Genomic DNA, 22,087 nt, shown 5'->3' with positions numbered 1-22,087 from the left:
TCCTTATCAGGGTCCCAAAAAAACAGAGAGAGACCTGACTACCTGAGTGTGAAATGTGAAACGCCAAGTCTTCCAAAATCAAGCCGTTTTTCTCTCTCTTCCTACTGTAGCAAGTCAAGTCTACGCACATCTCACTCTTTGACCTGAGAGCCATCGATCATTGCTTGCGGCCTTCACACATAGCAGTGAGGCACGATGACCCCCATCACCACCAACACAGAAAGAGAGAGAAAGACATGGTGTGATCTGGTGGGCCTGGAAGGGCTGATTTTAGAACACCTTCCTCTCTACTTCCCTTTCCTTATAAAACCTAAGACATCTTTTCTTCTCTCCATCCTTAATTTCTCCTCCTTCTTCACTTCTCCTTGAGTCCTTGTCTCTTGCTGTGGGTTAGAACTTAGAGATTCTGCTTAAAGTCTCCTGCTAGCTTCTGTTTTTGACTTCTTGAAGATAAAACATTAGAACATAGCAAAAGGGTTTTCTAGCTAAGTTCCTCAACAAAGAATTGAAAACGTTAATCCGAAAAGATGAAGAGTGGCAAGGTTTCACTATCGAAACTAGATCGAAAGACGATTGAAAGGAACAGAAGAATGCAAATGAAAGGCCTTTCCTTCAAGCTTGCCTCTCTCATCCCTCGCCACTACAACTCTACCAAGGTCAATTTCCTTCAAGCTTGTCTCTGTGTGTTTGATTTTATTTCACTTTTAAATGTCTTACGTGATATACCATCTTCAGGAAATATCATCACAACAAGATCGATTGGATCACGCAGCGAGCTATATAAAGGAGCTGCAACAAAGAGTGGAAGAACTGAAAAGAAAAAAGCAATACTTAGCCACGGATATCAACAAAACCAGCAAAGACATCGAAGACGAGACGATAATTGGCTCCACTTTGCCACAACTTGAACTGAGGGAGTTCGATCATAGCTTGGAGGTCACTTTGATAAGTGGGTTGAACAGAAACTTCTCGTTTTCTGAAGTTGTAAGTGTTCTTGCAGAAGAAGGTGCAGAAATCGTCAACGCTAGCTTCTCTGTGGTTGGTGATAAGATTTTCCACATTATCCATTCTCAGGTAATTAATTGATTAATTTTATTATTTGTCCTCAGATTGATGGTCTGGAGCTAATTAATTAATACTGTAAATGGGTTTTGTTTGTTTTGATCTTTGAAGGCTGCTAGCTCAAGAGTAGGTGTAGAGACTTCAAGATTATCCCAGAGATTGAAGGAGTTGGTTCATTAGTTCTTACTCAGAAGGAAACTACGGCTGCAAGGACTCACGGAGCATCATCAATTGATGAGTTGAACCAATGGTTTAATGGGTTGCCAAGATTCTAGTTTGTTTGGATATTCGAATTTGGATGATTCTGCTATCCTAAAAGGATTCTCTCTCTCCCTCTCTCTGTGTGCCACTGTAACGTTCTGTTGGAAGATAAGAATTGAGTGGTTTACAAGCATCAACTTTGAATTTTGTTGAGTTAACAAGCTTTACTGCTTTTATGAAACTAATGAGCAAAAGAATGAAGAAAGCAAGCTAAAGACTATCCAAAGAGAAAGCAAATCATAAATGAAATCTTCCATTATTTGAATGCTCCCATACAATGAAGTGATCATTTACTTGAGATTCCTGAAAAAAAATTAAAAAATAAAATAAAATCTTTTACTTGAGAAAATATAAAGAAATGATTTAATTTAAATTGAAAGGATAAAAGAGACCAGGGTAAATTGTAGACCTACAATAACCTTTAGAGAAATTGAGGGAAAACACATGTATGCCTAGGGTCTTGCATAAGAAAGACTTCGGATGAAATTAATTAGTATAATGATCCATTTAGTCAATCCATCTAATTATCTCGGATAAGACTAAAGTTAATATGTGATGACACTTACATGGGAATCCGGATCATCTTCCTGTTGGGGGAGCACAGAGTGCTCCCCATGGCTTCTTTATCACAAAAACCAATGGGTCCCACTGGGTCCCACTGGTGAAATTTTATTTTATTTTTTTCAAAAAGTATTTTTTACCATGGGCCCCATTGATCTTTGTGGTCAGGAAGTGTCGGGGAGGTGCTCCCTGTCGGGGTCGTTGATCTGGACTCCTTACATAGTACTTGCCTAACTTGTGTCAAGGGTTCATGTTAGGATTCAAGTTTAACCTTAATGGCCTGAACTAACCTTGACCTTGAGTAAGATCAAGACTCAACCTTAGTCCTGAGGCAAGTTCGGGCAAGGTCAAATGAACTTAAATTTGGGTTAGAGCCAAGTCAATATTGAGTATTTTATTGATCCAACATTGTAAGATAATCTTTGTAAAATTAGGACATCTATATGTAATATTTATAGTTTTATTATATTGTGGTTAAGGTCAGGAGCTACATCTCCTTACACTTGGCAGCCTTACCGTTCCTTCATAAACAATGCGTGCCATGAGAATTGGGATTTCTCAAAATGGAGACCTGAGGACGATTTATATTCTAAACAATAACTTTTGTCGACTATACTAGACCTTCAATGGGGTATGTTGACGGGCCAGTGATTGTGCTGGTAGTTCACACAGCTAAGGCATGCATAAGTCAAACTCGTAAGTCTGAACTTTGTGCAGTGGAGGAAGCAAGGTCGCCACTACTATATCCCCTCTTTGGTTTATCCCAAGGGTGCAAGTTTGGCCTTGGCGGCCTTAACTCGTCCTAAGCAGCCTGAGCCCAAATAGGGCTGAGGCTCAAGATTTTGGCCTTAAGTGTGGGTTAGGCGCAAAATAGTTTGGAGTTGACTAGGGCCAAGGGCGGGCTTAAGAGTACTCTTTGGCCCCTTGAGCCTATCCGACCCTTCCCTAATTTTTTGCCTTGACCCTGACCCTGATCTTTGCCCTGATTCTAGTCCTAATTTTGGCTCTGATCTTGACCCTGATCTTGGCTCTAATCATGACCTTAATTTTGGTAATATTCTTGACGCTAATTTTGTCATTAATCTTGACCCTGATATTGTCCTTGATTTTTACCCTAATCTTTATATTAGTCTTTATATAAGTTTTGATTTTGAACTTGAGTTATTTTGATCATATTAAACTATGAGTTCATTTTTTATATTATATTATAGGGTAATTTTCATTTGGACCTTTTAAGATTCGACCTAAGTCATTTTTAGTTTTAAAAAATATTGACATCTTTCATTTACCTCCAATGTAATATCTCAAAAAAACTTATCAGTGACATATAGTTATGTTTGTAACTAAAATATCATTTTTTTATTATAAAAATGTATCATTTTTTGTGGAAAACTAAATTATCGTTGATTTACTTGTTAATAAGGTTTCGAATAAGATTTTTTTTTGTTGAATGAAAATATTTTTATCGAACAATTGTGAATGAAAACATACTTACCTATGGCTTAACTTTGAAGATAAACTTTTTATTTTATGAGATTCCTTATGATGTTTATAAATTTACAAAAAAAGCTCATGTGGGACATTCTCTACAATCAACTTAGATTTTCAAAATCTATCCAAATTTAGTTTCAATTGGTCTCTTTACCTGTTCTCCATCAGATCCCTTGAGGTTTTTTTTTTTTTTTGGGTCTTTTGACTTATTTATAAAGAGATTCAAGGGGTGGTTTTGTTCCTCCTGATTTTTTAGGTTTGTCATTTCTGTTTGATAAGTGTTTCGTGCAAACATAAACACAATTTTTTTTTGTTATTATAAATAGTGTGTTAAAACTCTCAAACCATTAGTTTTCATCATATTGGGTGTTATTGCTTACTTTTTAAAGTTATTTATCATGCCTGGTCTAACACTTTAGAAATGGAGCATTTTCTTCGAAGTGAATTGATGTTTGATGCTTGATCTCAATGAATTAGGAACCGGGATGCCAATCAGGGCCATGGCCAAATACAAAGTCAATTAGGGCCAAAGATATGGCTAATCAGGACTAGGGACAGAATTAATCTATCCCGACTCAACCCAATCAGGACAGAAATAAACTTGGCTTGGCCCTGTAGGACTTAGGACCAGAGACAATAATCATCGATCTTGAATTTGAGTTAGGCCAGGAATGAACTTAGATTAGAATGTTGAACTTGTGATTGCAAAAACCTAAACCAACCCTAGTTTACCCCGAAAAAAAAGAAAAAAAAGAAAAGGGCTACTAAAGAGAAGAATCACCAAATGAGCATTATGGTCATAAATTTCTTCCTTTATTATACGAAGACCATCATCACTGTTGGGGAGGTAACTCTTTGATGGCTAACGGATGAAATACGTGACAATAAAAGATATCATTTATTACATCAAAATTTGAAGATACCCAATCGTCCAAGAGCAACAAACGGTTTGTCAATACTTTTTTGTTTTTTTTTTTTTGGTAAATGTCAATACTTAACGAAACCACCAAAAAAAAGGGGTTTAGAGATTAGACTCAGTCAGAGGTTAAAGATGTAAAAGTACCCGCACTTACCCTGGACTGGAGCCTTGGTTTAAAATCGTCGGGGGTATCAAATTGAATATGAACGTTTGCTCCAACGTTCCAAAATCCAAAATTCAAAAACCAGCTCCTCCAAGTCTAATCAGCCCGTCTCTTCTCCATTATGTTAACCTGCTCTGTTTCTCGCCGCCCGTAAGAACTCGACGGAATAAATATAAAATTTCGAAGCAGCTACCAGAATCGTGGCAATGGGTTCCGTTCTTCCTTCCAAACCGCCCACGGTTCGGATCTCCACAATGTCTCTGGTTCTTCAGACCTATCTGGGGAATTCTTTTGCTGTGTTTGTTCTTTAAACGGCAAACATCTAGTTTGTTGATGTTGTTCAGATTGTAAATCAAGAAATGAATAAGTCTCATTCCTTCCTGGTCTCTTTAGTTTCTTTTGATCCCATTTGATCCCACCGAAACACTAATTTTCCTCCACATCGAGTTTGTTCTGATTCTAGTTGGAAGTAGATCAACACCCCAACTCCCCAACCAATCCTTTTCCTTGCAGCTTATAACTCACTGAGTCATCTTCGTAAATTGTCCAACCTTGACCCTTCTTTTGTCTCCCTCTCAACGAAGACAATGGCAGCACTGGCTCCTGGAATTATATTGAAGCTTCTCCATGGAATGCAAACAGGGGTTAAACCTACTGGTGAGCACAGAAACTCACTTCTGCAGGTAACTGATATTGCTCCAGCAGATCTCGATCAGAAGAATCTCTGGCCTAAACATGGTTTCCACGTAAAGGTTTCTGATTCTTCACATTCGATCTATGTTAGTCTGCCCCTTGAACAACATGATCTAGTTCTTAGCAACAAGATGCAGCTAGGGCAGTTCATCTATGTAGACCGGTTAGAGCCAGGGTCCCCTGTTCCAATCGTCAAAGGCATGAAGCCTCTCCCTGGTCGACACCCTCTGCTGGGCACCCCTGAACCGATAAGAAGTCACAGAGACGATGGAGACAAAACTGAAGAGAGAACCTTTAATTCAGAACTCTCTGCTCACAGAAGAGGTCTCTGGTGTAGTTCAGTTGGTATTTCCTGTTCTTCCCCTTCCATCATGAAACCATTTCCTTTGGATTTTGATCAGAGAACACCAGAAAAAGAGAGACCCTGTCCAATGAAAACAGGGAGGAGTTTTCCAAATTCTCCACTGGTCAGAGAGAAAATGCTCAAGGATGAAAATCCAAGCATGGTTTACAAATCTTCAGTGGGAGGACTTCTGCCCAAGATGTCAGGTTCAAAGAGAGAAAGCCCTGTCGATGTTAGGAAGAGCTGTGTCTACCCGTTTTCGGCGACCGGAGTTACAAGGAGCAAGGTTGCTTGTGAACCAGAACTGATGATCCCAAAAAGTCCTTTCATCAACCCTGTAGGTACATTTTATCTCTTTACCATTTGTGTCAACTCTGCAACATAACTGGAAACAGTTGTACTTCCTGTCCATTTACAAAGAACTGCAGAAATTGAAACTGTCCAAGTTAGTAGTTCAGTTTCCTTGAACAAGTTTGGAGATGAACTAAACTATTATGTCTTTTCTGCTTACTCCAGAAAAGAAGAGTTCAACTCCCCAACCCAGATTAAGAAACATGAGAGTAGAAGACTCTTCCAAACAGGCAGGGGAAGAACAGAAACAGAACAATTCATATTCCATTGGAACTTTCCAACTGCAATCTCAGTGTGGTAATTTGAAATCCAAGCAAGGTGGTAGTCTCTTCATGTTTTTACCTGAAAAACTTAGTATACTTGGAAAGGTAAATTTTGTAATTTGAGATCTTTTAGTGTGTTTCCATCTAAAAACAATCCATTTTAAAATCCTTTCTTTTTGACTGTGACAGGAAGCCATTCAACAGAAAGAAACAGCGCAGAGAATTGCACTTCAAGTATTAAGAGATGCCTCTGCCTCTGACAGTTTGGTACGAGTTCTCAGGTATGGCTGTAGCATATAATTCCCTGCCTCCGTGGCTGTTTTTAGTTATTTTAATATTCCTTATTTACCTTCAGGATGTTTTCTGACTTGGCAAAAAAAGCAAAATCAGATGCTCCAGCTGATTGTTTTGATCAGTTTCTGGAGTTTCATCATCAAATGCTGCAAGCAGTGGCTGACATGGAGTCAATTCAAGCAGTTACATGCAGTGACATTGTTGAAACCCCAATTAGCAAGCAGACAGAGGGAAAGAAGAAAAAAGCTGAAGAAGAAGCCAACATCTTACAAGAAAGTCGCTCAATAGGCCAAAACAAGAACTTAGATTTCAATTCATCAATGAGAAGATCAACATTAAGTAAGTCGATCGCAGCCATGCCAGAAAGAAGTGATTTCAAGTCGACCCCTAGGAAGCACCTGAGATCAAACTTGGAAAAGAAATTTTCTTTGGAAGTGATAGGTGGATCCACTCCAAACGGGAAGCTGCTCTCCGAATCTACCTTGGAGAATGATGAGAACGGGTCACTTGCAGCAATGCCAGAACGAATCGATGTCAAGGCAGCCCCCAGAAAGCACCCAGGATCAAACTTGAGCCATAAATTTTCTTCTGAAAGAATATGTGGATTCAGCCCAAGAGGAAAGTTGCCTCCGGAATCTGCCTCGGAGAATGATGAGAATAAGAAATCAGCCCCTTGCAGACTCAATAATACTATCAAATTAGGCAAACAGATTGAAATTGAAGCTAGAAACTGGTTTATGGATTTCATAGAGAAAGCACTAGAAACAGGCATGAAGACAACGCGAGGGACAACAGAAAGTGATACTCGCACAGTATCACAATCTCTCATTCTCAAGGTTATAAATTGGGTGAAGGTTCACCAATGTGATAACAATAAGAGTCCAGTTCACCCTAGAGCAACACAGATAGCCAGAAAGTTGAGAATCAAGATGAAGAATCCTTGAATTGATGTAATTTATGAATTCCAATTAACACGAGATTATGCCTAAACTCTATCTGGTTCATTGTTTCCATTTTGAGTAAAAAATGACCAACAACTACAGTAGCACTTTAACTACAAGGCATTCAAATAAGTGGAAAGAAAAGACATCCCTTGCTGAACATGCAGTATTGACAGCACTGTCGTAATAGAGAGAAAGGTGAAATGTACATGCAAAGAAAGATAAAAACTTACAATCCTTCCTGAAACACTTTGTATACTTTCCCTTTAAAGCAGAGATCATAGATTCAATTCCAACATGTATCATGCACCATCTGGGTGACCATAGAGTAACTGTGGTCCTGGAGGACTGGGATCACCTACGAAATTTGTATCAGGAAAATTGTCTAACTAGTAAAGAACATGAGCTTTCCATTGACAAACAACTACTTTTTTAACAAATTAAATACACCAACCTTTTGCATGCAGAAAAATAAGTATCTCAGCTTTTGTAGATAAAGCAAGAATATGTTACTCCAATTCCAAAATTCTAAATCCACAAAAACTCTAAGTAGGTGCAATATTTTTAACTTTAGAAGCTATTTTTGGTAGATTAACCATTTTTTCTGTATTGATGAAACATGAATCGAACCCAAAGTTTGGCAGCAATTCCATAAAACTACTACTGTCGGAAGCATAAGACTGGTTGACCAGAGCTTTTTATCATCTTCAGATGTTTCTATGATGAGGTACAACTGTACGACAAGATAAAAGGACAGAGCCCTAGATTTTCCGAAGCTTCATAACTAAAAGTGTCAGAACAAAAGTCAGCAACATTTTCCTCTTACGTTTCACTGTTCTGTTTTAGGAACTCGAGGTCCTTCATCTGTAATCTAACTGCTTCTTCTGATAAAGACTTGGGCTCAGGGAAACTATCATCTTCACCACCTTCAGAAATTTTCTTTGCCTTGGCTCCAACAATCCTAGCTACCTCAGATTGCCCAATTGAGGGAAAAACTGCATTAAGCATGATAGAGAGCAACCTCTCATCCTCTTCTTCTATGGGATCCTTTCCAAAGCAACAAACGTAGATAGCATCAAGGGCTTTCTCAGCTCGAACCTCCATTGGAATTGTGGGAGTAGCAACCTTCAGCTTCGCTCGCCTCTGCATTCAGACATCCCTTTGTAAAACCATGGTGATTAAAACAGTCCTTAAAATTATCAAAAAAATTCAGGCATGATAGAAGGCAGGTTCTAGATCACCCCCTCCCCCCCCCCACCCCAAAAAAAAAAGAAAAAGAGAAGAGTGCCATTCAATTATGGAAATAAAATGCTGCAGTGAATATCAAGGCTGCCAAACAAAGTCATATTATCTTGTATCTATCCATCACCTAATTTAAATAATTAATTTACAATTAGAATATAATAGAGCTATTATCCTTCTGTTGCTCTCCTACCGTCGCTGTGTTATTAGAGACACATAATATTTCTCTATCTTCCCATCCTAGGGACGTGCCGCTCTAGTATGCTAGGTCAGAGTACTCTGTTATAACTGCAATCCCTCTTGATCTTCTTTATACATGCTGTGGTAAAACTCATTTCATTCACTTGCTACAATTTCTTCATTGCCTAATATGGTTTGGCAGATTGAAACTCAGATGAGGACGTTAAGTTGGAGAAATGGCAGGGCTTGGAAGGATAGAATGACAACTCCTACATTAGAAGCAGCTTTGTGAGTACAGGATTGGTGACAACATGAAGATTGATTAAGCAAGCCAGCTTTTTACAACAAGATCCAATTACTGCTCGGTCAGCAGTGATTTAGAGAATTTGGTCAGAACTTCATCTGGGCTCAGCATCCACCTTCTCCGTCCACCTACCTAAAGGCAGCCTTTGGTGGGACCGTTAAATTAGGTCCGTCTTTCAAACACTTCACCAGAAGAATGGTTTGCAGGAGCACCAAAATGAGATTGCTAACAAGACATAAACCATCATACGCGTCACAGAAAGAAATTGTTTTTTCAAGACCAAAGAAAGCCAGAGCATCTCTTCCTTTTTGCTTAGCCTCGGGGGCTTATGGGTCTGTGGGCACAGTTGAACAAGGCTCCTATTCAGATACTACACCTGAAGAAGAGGTTGAAAGAGGCCGGACCAAATAATTAAATAAATAAAAACACGTAGCTCAAGGTGATGGTTTCCAATGAGAACAGGCACAAGAAAAATGACTTGTTGAAGTAGCATGAAAGGAAACATCTTGAGGCTCAAAGCTATTGTTCAGTAGAAGATGGTGTTAGATATGCAACACCTTGAGGCATAATCCTTACACTTCTTATGAAAGGTATATGCATTAAATTTTGGATGCAATGTTCTTTGCATGACAAAAGTAACATCATCACCCTAATTTTAGCTATTAAAGATAAACTACGAAATCTTTCCAACTGTTGTTGACAAGTACATATCCTTATTATTGCTATGCAGTTCCCCTTCATATTTGATGTTTTTACATGGAAGGCAAGAGTCCATGCAGCCCACCCCCATTTACTTGGGACAAAGGTTTAATGGTTGTTGTCGTCGTTTAAATATGGCACGTTTTCAGGTATACCCCCATCCTTCACCGGTGAGGATGACCACACGGGTAACCAACGCAAGCCGACATTCATAGGAGTATCAAACAAATGTGGGCAATACCTCTCGGCAAGACTGACGCATTGGTCGCGCAGATCAAATAATCTCTTTTCTGGCACGACCGATGGAGGAGGGGGCTCCCCACGTCTCGTACCCGTAATTAGTCTTCTTATAAACTAATATAAAACGGAATAAACTCAATTTCACATAAAGGAATTTTCCTGCTGCCATCCTTTAAGGAGTCAAAATTTTTATAACCGTGCTTTTTTCTTTCTAGTGTAACATATATATATGTTCATGCCAATGATGGTACATACTGTCATTTCACAGGTGTACTAGAAAACATTCATGATAAATGACAACTTTTGAGCACAACATAATGATAAGTCGCTTTCAATATATTTTCGAGAACCCTAAATAAAGAAGTAAGAGGAAGATAGTAAGAGGGGATCAAAAGGGATTGAATTCTATATATGCCTATGGCATTTACACTGTCCCTCATTTATATGTATTGGCAAGCTTGATACGGTAAACCCCAACCCCTCTCCCACCCGCAAAATAAAGAAGGAAAAAAAAGAAAAAAAAGAAAAAGAAAAAAGAGCAAGCTTGATATCAAGGTTTCTTATTCTCTTCATACTTGACCTTCGAGTTCCATCTGTTAACACAGGTCTTCAAGCCCTCGAGCCATCATCACATAATTACAATAACCTAGAAGTAGATAAATGGAATGTAGACATAAAATCTGAGTGATGTTGACTATGAATGCATTGTTAAGTTTTGAAGCTCCAAGTGACCTGACCACTGCATTTATGAAGTCCAGAATTCAGATAGCGGGACAACTATTTTTTTATATTATGCTCATAGCTTTCTAATTTTCACCTTAAAGAGTTAGATTATCTCTAAAAAGCAAATATTTAGAGTTATACTTTTTTATATAAATGTGATGTAACTGATAGAAAGAAGTCGTACAATAGCTTCTCATGTGTCCAGTGGAGAGCACACCAAAAACAATGTATCAGCTTATAGTTTTGCATATGAAGTAAAAGTGCAAAAATGTCCAGGATCAGGATTTTTACTGAATGAAAATATCACAACTAAGTGAACTACAAAAGAGAAACCAACCTCTCTTGCTACATTCATGATGGCAATGAAGTTCTTCTCTTCAAATTCAATATCATTATAGTTTAGAGTTTTGCATATGAAGTAAAAGTGCAAAAATGTCCAGGATCAGGATTTTTACTGAATGAAAATATCACAAGATTCACAACTACATGAACTACAAAAGAGAAACCAACCTCTCTTGCTACATTCATGATGGCAATGAAGTTCTCCTCTTCAAATTCAATATCATTAGCAATGCGAAGCCGTGCAACACCTTCCAGAATTTCTTCTGACTTGAGTAAACCAGCACCAACTGCAGCCAACCAACAGCAGAGCAGAACATACAAAGGATCCCCTGCCTACCCAGAAAAGATTAGGAATTCAATTAAGCCCACCAAGAGAAGAGCAAAACAAAGAAACCACTTCTATTGGCTGTTCGCTAGCTCAGAGAGCCACATGGAAATTGTAAGAAAGGATAGAAAATTGCAAGAAAGTTATAAGCAAGCTAACTTCTGTATAGTTTGATGGTGGAAAAAATTCTGGCCAAATTGAAGCTACAATCAGGCTAAAAGAGTATTCTACAAACCCCATATACCAACTTTTTGTTTCCCCCTCCTTCCAGTTTGAGGTATCACAGAGGAGTGATGGTGCTCAGATTTTAAATTATGATTCTCTAAATCTAAGCATTGCTTCTGCTTTTTCTTTTTCAGCTTTTTTTATGTTTTCTTTCTTTTTTGTCATGTTTCACTGTTGCATGAACTTATCCCCAGCCCACAATGGTAAGAAACTAATCAACAGCATTGATGAAAGTTGAAATATCACATTAAGAAATCCACCTTGGTGGAAATTTACTCGGGGAGTTTAATACTCGCTTGGATGATATTGAAACAACTGTTTTTGAGATGGTCACAGATAAGTCGGAGTAATAGGTAATGCAGTGCCAACCAAATTGCTTTGATTTGGATTAGGAGTTGATCATCATTGGTTTGTCTTCCTACAGCTCCTCTGAGGCTGCCCTAAATTCCCCTGGAGCCATTGTAGCCCAGGTTTCCAAATCCACGTGTCCTTTGTCTCCAAACCCTACAAGTTATTTGATATGTGGTTGAGAAGATTATCTACATATCATCCATGGGATAAGGAGGCTCTGCCTCTAGTTTCCTTTGACCTGAAGTTAAGAGAAATTAAGAAAAAATAAGATGCCTCTAAAGGCCTGGAATCTCTCTCCTCTGGGAATGCAATCGTCTGTGTTCATGCTTTGCAAAAAGGAGCTAGAGGATGTTCATAAGCATCTTCAGAATGAAAGGGAGAGGGGAATTTATCTCTTTGGCCAATCAGGAGAAGGTGCTTATCAACAAGCTATGTGATCTTCTGGCCCAAGAAAAGAGCTCCTATAGACAGAAGAAAATAGCTCCTATAGACAGAGGGGCAAGATTAACTGGTTTAAGTTTTGGGGGGGGTCTCCAAAAGATCTGTTTCAAACAGATCCATGAAATATCCTTTCAATGGAAACTCTACCTCCAAAATTGACCACAAGGGTTGGGAATGTTCTAATCAAGGTAGAGAACATTAAGAAGAAAGCAGGTGACTAGGCTTTGCTAGAAGCCTCTTCCTCAGAAAACTGATTTTTTCTACCATCAAATCCAACACGTTCACAAGGATGCTAGTCTGGTTGGGTTTAGCATGAAGTTCTTCACTGCATGTTGCAACTTGATTCATAGTTGAGATCTAACTCATGAAAAGAGGTCAATCAAAACCTTATGTGCTTATTTGAGAAATTGAGGGGGCTGGCTCTCTCACAGGGTTCAGACCTACAGCCTTGTGTAACCTCCTTTACAAGTTTGTTGCTAAACTCCCAGATAACTTGCTTAAGGGATGGTGGATGGGTTGGTCAGTGAAAATCAGTCTGCATTTATTGCGGGAAGAAATATTAGTGACATCATCTTTCTTTTTTATGAGCTAGTGAGGGGTTTTGATATGAAGTCCCAGCCTCCAACTGGACATTGTTGAAGCCCTTTGTTTCAGAGTCGTATCTCAGGGTTCCATTTGGGACAACACTCGGTGATATATATATTGTTCTTTTATTGATCTCCTTAAAGTTGGATGCGCATCACTGTTTTCTAGTTTGGAAGAGCTCCAAAAGACGCTTCAATTAAAATTTAAAATTGTTATAACTCTAAGATTCGGAAGAGAAGTGGAGAGACACTTTGTACATGGTGTTCCAACAGATTATTTAAGAAGATAAGACTTATACAGATCAGGAACCTAGTAAAACATTTGCAGAGAAGACTGCTCTATATTATCCGCCTAAGTTGCCGAAAGAAGAAAGAGGAGCTCAATTACCAGTAGAGATTAAGCAAACATGAGAGAAAAAACAAAACAGAATAAAAATCTTCTTACCCGGCCTCGCCGATCTTGGAACTCATAGAAAGCTCTGGAATCCATTACAGTACACTTCTTCCCAACCCGCCTCCGGAACTCAGCAAAATCGACAATGTCCCCTCCGACCCCTCCTTCGTCATTAATAATTCTGGCAAAGAGGCCTATCAAAGGGAGAGAACCGATGACTTTACGAGCAAAGCTGGCTATGGAGTTCGATTCCTCCATGTATCCCTTAACAGACAAGACACCATAACCACTTGCAGCTCTGCCATACCTGGAAGGGCTCCCATGGAGATGTAGTAGAGGGATCAGTGAGGAGTTAGAAGCGATGCTTGATAGGCATCGGACGCTTGAATAGATTTGAGTGTGAAAGTTACGAAGAAGAGGTGAAGAAGAAGGACTAACTGTCACAACGACCATGGCTGCAAGAGCCGAGAAGAACTAGGACTTCGAGTTTCATCTGCTAAGCTAGATTTCTGGCCTCACTTTCGAGGCTTTGAGGAAGGTGAGTTCATCATCCGTATCCATTTTATCCGTTATCGCAAGAGCTGTAATTATCATTTCCTTAGCCAATAAGGATAATACAAAAGGCATCAGCGATTTTGTTGGTAGAAGGTGAGAAAATCGTGACCGTCGGATAAAATCGATGATGATACTGGGTCCCCTTCTAGTAAAGTCAACACGTGTCAATTGATTGGAGTTCCCGCGCATCATACAGTCAGAAACCCTTAAACGAAGCTTCTTCTTCACACCCCGAGATCCTGCGAGGGGTGAACTAAGAATCGAGTCCTTGGTTCTTGTGAGGAATCGAAGAACTCGAGTAACTACAACACTTGAAAGGAGCAAGTACAGCAGCTTTCTAATATTCTCCGCTCTTCTTCGAAACAGGGGTGCCAGGTTAGTTTCGTTTAGTTTCTGATAACGGCTTCGATTTTCTTGAATTACTCTCTCTTTTAATTGGTACACACAAGGGTTTAGTTAATAACCTAGTGTTGGGGTTTCAAACGATTGTACAACGGGATGGAGACATACTTAATCACGGTGCTGTTTTCTTCATGGCGAGTTTGTGATGTTTGGATTTAGTAATATTCTAGGGGTAATCAGTTTTTATTAGTGAAGTTTCTCTTGCTTGAGCATCCAAAGGCTCCTAACGGGATGAGTTCATCGTGAAACCGCATAAGCAGGTGTATGAATTTGGTTTGTTCGGAAATTAGTTCTTTTGATCGGCTATTTGCTTCTTACTAAGCATACATGGCTTTCTTGCAAGCCAAATTGCTCCTATAGACTCAAGGGCAATTTCTTATATTTGGACGGGATGAGTTGTGCTGAAATCAAGGTACCTGCTAGAATCTGGTCTACAAGTGTAATATTTCTTGCTTCTTGCTAGCAAGGTAGTTTTTTTTTTTTCTTTCTTTTTTTCCCTTTTAATTTTAATCTCTTCCCATGGTGGATGCACACTATGATTTGGATTTGGCGTCTTTGAGTTGTTGGTAGTTTTTCCATTAAATCAACTCATAAAGAGTTTATTTATTTTTTTGGTTGCATGATGTTAGGTAACTTCATTGTCCATAGGTCTAAACTAAAAATTGTTCAGTGGATGAAATTGGATACATTCATCATGTTGGGCAATTTGTTGGAGACACAATGGTTAATGTTCTTTGAACTGGAGTACAGAGAATCTTGAATGAATTATACCATCGGTTGTTGTAGGAAACAAAATTTTGTAAAAAGTGTTGAATTGTAGTCTGTTTCTTTGTCCTATATTTGGGCACGGCATCACCTTGAAGATTTGGCTGCCTACTAAAATTTGAGGTTGAAGGCAATTACATCATTGGGACTAACTCTGTGATAAATCACAAGACTAGGATGCTAGAGTTATGATAATCCAATTACATTGTCAATATCCCAGTAACAGCAAATATTCCTATCAAACATGAAATATGCCTTTCTAAGTTACTATGCCATCAGTTTTGAGGAAAAGGCAATTCCTTATGCTTCTCAATCTGAAGTCGCATGTATGTATTATTTTGTACTAGGTTCAATGTATGCTACATAATGCTACATAATAGGATCGTTGAACCAATATCAATCCTACCTTGGACAAGACCAATGGGTGGCTATCTATAATATTCTGAAGAATATTATTTTTGGTTTGTGGTTTTTAGTTCAATCTTGAGCTATATACAGTCAGATTATTGAAATGAGATCAATGACAAAATAGACTACTATAGGCATAGTAGTTCTATGGATGGTGGGTCTGTTGTATGGGGGAGTGTAGTGAAGAAGTCAACACCAAACTCCACTTTCACGTTGACTACTTGAGAATTAGCTAAGCAACCAAAAAGTGGTCGGAGCAAGTCAATTCTTGATGAAACTAGGAGTGGTACCTAATCTCGTCATGCCACTATTATATTATGATAGTAGGAGAGCTATTGTATTAGCAAATAAACTGAGCACATCAAAGCATGGCAATGCAGTCATTGCCGAGGTAGACTGTGGGGATAACTTTTTTGACTCACTAACAAAGGTGTTGTTACTTAGTGTATTTTGAAATCATGTTGAAACAGTAAGATATATAGTTAATTGGATTTGATGTACTGGTGGGAGATTGTTGTAATTGCGTTCATGAATCAGTTAATAGGAAGTTCCATTATGTTCATGATTGTATGATATTGGTAGGCTTTTGCTGCCCCTAGTTCTTACCTAAAACTATCCATGGTTGGGAGGGATTTTAGGCATTCTGTTCAGATGGTCTTCACGTTTTATGCCCCATGGAATGTTAACTCTGAGACGCATGCATGATCGTATATTGAACTGGGTCATGTAAGTATCTCGCATGAGATTACTGTCAATTGTTTGAGAAATAATATTTTCATATGTGGATTTCCATTGCTCCCTTATTGAGAAACAATATTCTCATATGTGGATTATGATTTCTTCGTGGACCTTAGAGTTCTTTATGATTGCAGTTAGGCATTAAAAGTTATGGTGTATCAACAAGCTGTCTCCCCAAGTATTTATTTATCCATTGGATACATGGCATTCAGAATTGTTGAATGGGATGGGGGTCATGTACCATAAATAGTCGTGCCCAAGGGTATAAGTATTATATCTACCTTAAGTATAAGAGTAATATCTACCATAGGGTACTTGTGGGTAGAAGATTGTACCTAGCACAAGGCTTCTGCATGTTGCTGGGTCTAGGGATTTCCAGGGATGCCATTTCTAGGACTTATATTCATGACCAACTGTTCAGCAAGTGAGCACTTGACTGGTAGACCAAGCATGACCTTCGTGTATATGAGTAAATACTTTGGTTGATGTGTATAAATTTACTCAAATAGGAATATTAGGTAGATTTCCCAATGGATCGTATCACAGCCTGTTCTACCAACTTAGGGTTCTATACCGCAGCATAGCCATATAAAAAAGATGGTAGGGAGAGAATAGGGGTTGCCCAATATTGTCTACTCTCCCACTGTTTCTCTTAATCTGCGATTTAGGTTTCCCCCTTCTCCCAGAAAATGCAGACTTGTCTCCTATTCTGTAAGTGGTACCTATGGTTCCCCAGGGAGATTTGATGGAAAAAGTTTTTGTGCTTAATGCAAGTGTTTTTAAGAGATCATTGCGCAGATGGATCCTTCATGTCAGGATTCTATAGGTGCTAAGTTCCTATTGAAGTGCTTCACTTGTGGTTCTCAAGCTAACTGGTTTCCCTTTCCATGGAATAGATTTTTGAATACCTTATTCCTAAATGAGGCTGATCCATAGTTCTGATGTGTTTCAAATCGCTGAAGTTATTTTTCTGTTGCATTCCAATAGGTGCACCTCTAGTGAATATAACTCATATTTGTCCTAGTGAAGTAACTAATTACACTTAGGTCTTCCAATTAACAAATCATGTAATGGACAGGCCTGGAGACTGTTACTGATACCACATTGTCACTCAAGAGTCCATTTGCATAGAAATCTGAACCGTTGGATGGACAATTGAAACTGTTTGCGAAAACCTTTCAGAGCTTCAATGGCTCAACATTTTTTGAATTCTTTTGTCCTTAACTGGCTTGTGCAGTGTCTTTAGACTGCAGACCCTTGGATTGTATTATCAGTATAATGTTGCTTCACACCCTGTTGGCATGCTATTGTCCTGTTATCTGTTTGTAATGTCTCTCTCAGCTCCACATTGGCATTCAATACCATCAAAGGTCCAAGAGCAGTTAACTGGTCAATGGGTCATATGGTCTGATGATTGGATTATTTTTTCTTTCTAGCATCTGGTTAGTTGTGGATTATTGGTATTGTATATAAAATTTAAGAACAATTAGTCAAGAGTCTAGTGGTAAGGCTTAACTGCAAGATCTCTTTATATAAATAGTATTTACAAATGGTAGACTGTAGATGTCTTTGTCTCTGATCAGCCTCTGTTCATTTTCAAAGTAATCAATTGCGCCATTCAAAGTATGCAAATAGCCTATAAGAGTGCTGATATTTTGTTGCTTCTTTTTCAGGTATTACTTATATGAGGTTATTCCCTGTTTCATATTTATAGCCTCCAACATCTGGTGAACTTGGTGAAGCAGCTATGGATTTGCTTCAGTCCTATGCAGCAAAAAGCGATGATGAGGAAGACCAAAACCTTACATCAACCTCATCTGCTCCTTCATCACCAGACTCTTCTCCTCGAATGTCTTTACCTTCAAAAACCGCAGCTCCGAAGGTTGACGACACCATGCTTGCCCTTACAGTCGCTGAACAAAATCGAACTCTCTACAAACCAATTGATCCATCTCAGCATGTTGTTGCTTTTAACCCTACATATGACCAACTTTGGGCTCCGATATATGGCCCGGCTCATCCCTATGCGAAGGATGGTATAGCCCAGGGCATGAGGAATCACAAGTTAGGATTTGTGGAGGACACATCAATAGAACCCTTCATCTTTGATGAACAGTACAATACATTTTACAAGTATGGATATGCTGCCGATCCTGCAGCTTCAGAAGGGAACAATTATGTTGGTGATTTGGAGGCTTTACAGAGAAACAGGGGTGTATCTGTTTATAATATTCCTGAGCATGAGCAGAAGAAGAGAAAGCTTGAGAAAAAGAAAGAATTGGAGAACGAGGAGCCTGGTGATTCTGGTGGTGATGCTAATATGTCTGAGATTGACAATCCTGCATCAGAAGACTGGCTAAAGAAGAACCGGAAGAGCCCATGGGCTGGGAAGAAGGAAGGGTTGCAGACAGAACTGACGGAAGAGCAGAAGAAGTATGCAGAGGAGCACGCAGTAAAGAAGGCTGAGAAGGAGAGGGGTGGAGGAGGGGATAAGACTGAACACATAACAGATAAGAGTACTTTCCATGGGAAGGAGGAACAAGACTACCAGGGTAGATCATGGATTGCTCCCCCAAAAGATGCCAAGGCGACAAATGACCATTGTTACATTCCTAAACGGTGGGTTCACACATGGAGTGGGCACACTAAAGGTGTATCGGCCATTCGGTTCTTTCCAAAACATGGACATCTACTCCTATCAGCCGGAATGGATACCAAAGTCAAGATTTGGGATGTTTTCAATTCAGGAAAGTGCATGCGAACATACATGGGCCATTCAAAGGCTGTTCGTGACATCTCCTTTTCAAATGATGGGACAAAATTTTTGAGTGCTGGTTATGATAAAAATATCAAGCTTTGGGATACGGAGACTGGGAAGGTAATTTCAACATTTTCCACAGGGAAGATCCCCTACGTTGTGAAGCTCAACCCAGATGATGACAAGCAGAACATCCTGCTTGCAGGTATGAGTGATAAAAAGATTGTTCAGTGGGATGTGAACACTGGACAGATCACCCAAGAGTATGATCAACATTTGGGTGCTGTAAATACCATTACATTCGTGGACAATAACAGGCGATTCGTTACATCGAGTGATGACAAATCCCTTCGTGTGTGGGAATTTGGAATTCCTGTTGTAATAAAATACATAAGTGAACCTCACATGCACTCAATGCCAGCGATTTCCCTTCACCCCAATTCAAATTGGCTTGCGGCTCAGAGTTTGGACAATCAGATTCTTATTTACAGCACAAGGGAGAGGTTTCAGCTCAACAAGAAAAAGAGATTTGCAGGGCACATAGTGGCTGGTTATGCTTGCCAAGTCAATTTCTCGCCAGATGGACGCTTTGTCATGTCTGGTGATGGCGAGGGGAAATGCTGGTTTTGGGACTGGAAAAGTTGTAAAGTGTTCAGAACACTAAAGTGTCACGAGGGTGTATGCATTGGCTGTGAGTGGCATCCACTGGAACAAAGCAAAGTGGCTACCTGTGGCTGGGATGGCATGATTAAATACTGGTAATAATCCTATTCTTTAGATGCTTGCCAAAACCTTTTCCTCTATTTGCATGGATCTCAAAATTATTATTATTATTATTTTTTTTTGAAACTAAAAATTAATTTGATTTGTGGTTCTTAGTGATACTCAATGCTGACTTGAGTTGATGAGAGTGTGTTAGTGGTGTTGAATTCAGTGACAGGTTAAATGAAATAAATGTGTTTATACTAGCTGCTTTCAACTTTTGCATCGCATATCATGTGTTCTGCAAACTAACCTAGCTCCCTCAGTTGTGAATACTGGCACTTAGAAATTCTTCTGTAACTTTTTCCATTCTTGTTTTCCTCCCATATCAGTTAATCATTTCTATAAGTTACTTGAAAGTCATCGCATGAATTCTTTACTACAATCATGTCCAAAAGCCTGGTCAATGGTTCTTATGCCAGCTTCCTTTGTGACACCACTTCCTTCTCTGGTCTTGTGACTTGTTAGAGAAAAACTTGGTGGTGCGGGCAGTTACCATTCATTCATCGTATTATGAGTATCATGATATAATTGATTGAAACTAGTTTGACGTGGAGAAAATGAAATTATTTTTATTATGTGTTTGCTGTTTATCTTCATCTGATGGTTGGATGATAGACACTTGGGTGGACCCCTTAAGGAGTGGCTAGATAGTTGACTGTTTGTTGTTGAGACAGATGTTTCTTGACGATGAATACTTGTACTAGGATGAAGTTATTTTGCTGCATTTTCTTGGAGATGAAGGCTATGGCTTTGCTTCTTCTTCTGCTTTTTATTTTTATTTATTATTTTTTTTATAATATTATTTATTTATTTGGGTGTGGGGTTATGTTGCAGTCCTTAATCATGATGCATGTAGATCTTCTCATGCTCTTTGACTATGTATATTAGTTTACTTTTGGTTAAGTAAATGAGATTTTGTTTTAACTACTACCATTGTTTATGCGTCACTGCTGAGTATTACCATCCCAATCAAATGCCAGAATCAAAGGCGTATGTATTCCAAGAATCTCCAAGCCAGACCAGGGATAAACAACTTCTATTTATCTAGTTATTTAATTTTGGAAATTCTAGATCCTGTTGCTCATCACAAGGCTTGTTCATTTAAGAATGTGAGATTCCATTAGTTTGTGACTTTATGGCCAATTGCTGATGTTCTGCTTCCACTTGCAGGGATTAGCCAATTTGCGGTGTGAGGATAGGGAAGGATAGGAATTTTGTCGAAATGCTCTCTTTCTCAGCCTAAACTGTTGTAACATCTCTGTGAGTTATTGTTTTTCCCAGTTCTTTCTTACTTATGGATATTTCAGGTAACTTGATAAATCTGTATCAGATCTTTATCAATTCTATGCCATCTTTCTCCACCCAATCAAAAGAAAGAACACACACAACCCCCCCCCCCCGGGGCCAAAAAAGAAGAATAGTGAACAGTAAACTCTCTCCCCCTTTTTACCTGGAAGTCACCGTTTTCAGACGTTTTCTTCTCTGAAATTGTATTTATTAGAACACAGTCCTCTGTGTGTGTGTGGGTGACATGGTGAGATTTTGACTGTATCGGTTTTGATATAAACGGATAGAATAGAAATACCGGAAAAAGAATACAGACGTGAGAAAACTATATTGATTTACTCTTGGTTTTTATTTTTAGTTTTATAATTTATAATTATTTAATACCAAAAAACCTCTTTCACCCCGGGAAAAGAAAAGAAAGTTAAGGTGAATATGTACAGTACAAAGAGGTTAAGATAGTATCTTTGGTAGCCCACAAATGGGGGATTTACACTTGTGGTAGTCATTTTTGTCCAGAATGTGGATTGATATGATAGAAAGTTGCCCCTGTTCTTCCTGAAGCACGTCAAGTCGCTGTTCGATCATACGGCTAAAGTGATGTGGTCACAATTCCATTTTTGTTATTGGAATTTGGAAAGCAGCACTGGGGCCCGCCGTTCACTGCCAATGTGCTTGGGTTCCTTCTTACTGAAGTATTCTGCTTTACCCACTGATTATGCAACTTCACCAGAAAAGAACTAACATCACTCCTTTCATTGTGGGGGCGACTTAGATATTGCATGCATCATTCAAGCCCTTTCTTTTCCCCTCCTGGCTTTCCGGAGGTTTAAAGAGACCAATATCAATGAGTCGACAAAAGTTATTTTTGAATTTATAAAATGTTAAAGATAAATGTAAAAATAAAAAAAAGTTATATTTACATATGTATCATCATATGTATCATCGTCAAATACCATTGGATTGGTTTGGTCTGGATTGGTTTGGTTTGGTTGGTTTGGTTTGGTTTGGTTTTTTTTT

The 22,087-nt window shown here is 38.9% G+C and overlaps 4 protein-coding genes across 8 annotated transcripts; 3 read left to right on the top strand and 1 right to left on the bottom strand.

The window, feature by feature from the left end:
* The first annotated feature begins 325 nt into the window (after positions 1–325).
* On the top strand, positions 326–1,631 carry LOC149020558 (transcription factor bHLH162-like). Its single transcript, XM_089146937.1, has 3 exons — positions 326–656; positions 736–1,074; positions 1,174–1,631. Exons 1-3 carry the CDS (start codon positions 528–530, stop codon positions 1,240–1,242), a joined length of 537 nt encoding a protein of 178 aa, XP_089003063.1. The 5' UTR covers positions 326–527; the 3' UTR covers positions 1,243–1,631.
* Positions 1,632–4,466: 2,835 nt separating this feature from the next.
* LOC149020557 (protein CORTICAL MICROTUBULE DISORDERING 4-like) lies at positions 4,467–7,429 on the top strand. The gene is made up of 4 exons (XM_089148734.1): positions 4,467–5,834; positions 6,010–6,212; positions 6,297–6,388; positions 6,463–7,429. Exons 1-4 carry the CDS (start codon positions 5,045–5,047, stop codon positions 7,343–7,345), a joined length of 1,968 nt encoding a protein of 655 aa, XP_089004860.1. The 5' UTR covers positions 4,467–5,044; the 3' UTR covers positions 7,346–7,429.
* On the bottom strand, positions 6,947–13,954 carry PDE329 (calcium homeostasis regulator). 3 transcript variants are annotated; one of them, XR_016172221.1, is made up of 4 exons: positions 13,444–13,954; positions 11,241–11,405; positions 7,576–8,485; positions 6,947–7,037 (listed from the first exon to the last, which is right to left on the bottom strand). XR_016172221.1 is itself a non-coding variant. In XM_089148735.1 (3 exons), the coding sequence occupies exons 1-3, from the start codon at positions 13,843–13,845 to the stop codon at positions 8,165–8,167; spliced, it is 888 nt and encodes a 295-aa protein (XP_089004861.1). In that variant the 5' UTR covers positions 13,846–13,954; the 3' UTR covers positions 7,450–8,164. The 3 variants fall into 3 exon arrangements, 1 of the variants encoding a protein (XP_089004861.1); XM_089148735.1 differs by lacking the exon at positions 6,947–7,037 and having other exon boundaries at positions 7,450–8,485; XR_016172222.1 differs by lacking the exons at positions 6,947–7,037; positions 11,241–11,405; positions 13,444–13,954 and adding an exon at positions 11,068–11,231 and having other exon boundaries at positions 8,397–8,485.
* A 204-nt stretch (positions 13,955–14,158) lies between these two features.
* LOC149020555 (uncharacterized) lies at positions 14,159–21,172 on the top strand. 3 transcript variants are annotated; one of them, XM_089148732.1, is made up of 3 exons: positions 14,159–14,322; positions 18,006–19,776; positions 20,954–21,172. In XM_089148732.1, exons 2-3 carry the CDS (start codon positions 18,008–18,010, stop codon positions 20,958–20,960), a joined length of 1,776 nt encoding a protein of 591 aa, XP_089004858.1. In that variant the 5' UTR covers positions 14,159–14,322; positions 18,006–18,007; the 3' UTR covers positions 20,961–21,172. The 3 variants fall into 3 exon arrangements, with proteins under 3 accessions (XP_089004858.1, XP_089004856.1, XP_089004859.1); XM_089148730.1 differs by having other exon boundaries at positions 17,934–19,776; XM_089148733.1 differs by lacking the exon at positions 20,954–21,172 and having other exon boundaries at positions 17,934–19,780.
* The last annotated feature ends 915 nt before the right edge of the window (positions 21,173–22,087 follow it).

Source organism: Hakea prostrata, chromosome 3, assembly GCF_041222555.1.
Source record: "Hakea prostrata isolate BN-2017 chromosome 3, UWA_Hpros_2, whole genome shotgun sequence".
Lineage (NCBI taxonomy): Eukaryota > Viridiplantae > Streptophyta > Magnoliopsida > Proteales > Proteaceae > Hakea > Hakea prostrata.
Note: the sequence above shows the minus strand (reverse complement) of the source record. Positions and strands in the feature narration are given on the sequence as shown.

What these genes read in the sequence shown, in the direction of transcription:
- LOC149020558 (XM_089146937.1), top strand. Translation starts at nt 528, where the DNA reads ATGAAGAGTGGCAAGGTTTCACTATCGAAACTAGATCGAAAGACGATT. An exon ending in GCCACTACAACTCTACCAAG is followed by an intron (nt 657 to 735) that starts GTCAATTTCCTT and finishes TACCATCTTCAG; the next exon opens with GAAATATCATCACAACAAGA. An exon ending in TCCACATTATCCATTCTCAG is followed by an intron (nt 1,075 to 1,173) that starts GTAATTAATTGA and finishes TGATCTTTGAAG; the next exon opens with GCTGCTAGCTCAAGAGTAGG.
- LOC149020557 (XM_089148734.1), top strand. Translation starts at nt 5,045, where the DNA reads ATGGCAGCACTGGCTCCTGGAATTATATTGAAGCTTCTCCATGGAATG. An exon ending in TCCTTTCATCAACCCTGTAG is followed by an intron (nt 5,835 to 6,009) that starts GTACATTTTATC and finishes TGCTTACTCCAG; the next exon opens with AAAAGAAGAGTTCAACTCCC. An exon ending in AGTTTGGTACGAGTTCTCAG is followed by an intron (nt 6,389 to 6,462) that starts GTATGGCTGTAG and finishes ATTTACCTTCAG; the next exon opens with GATGTTTTCTGACTTGGCAA.
- PDE329 (XM_089148735.1), bottom strand. Translation starts at nt 13,845, where the DNA reads ATGGTCGTTGTGACAGTTAGTCCTTCTTCTTCACCTCTTCTTCGTAAC. An exon ending in TCCAAGATCGGCGAGGCCGG is followed by an intron (nt 11,406 to 13,443) that starts GTAAGAAGATTT and finishes TTTTCTGGGTAG; the next exon opens with GCAGGGGATCCTTTGTATGT. An exon ending in TCATGAATGTAGCAAGAGAG is followed by an intron (nt 8,486 to 11,240) that starts GTTGGTTTCTCT and finishes GTCTGAATGCAG; the next exon opens with AGGCGAGCGAAGCTGAAGGT.
- LOC149020555 (XM_089148732.1), top strand. Translation starts at nt 18,008, where the DNA reads ATGGATTTGCTTCAGTCCTATGCAGCAAAAAGCGATGATGAGGAAGAC.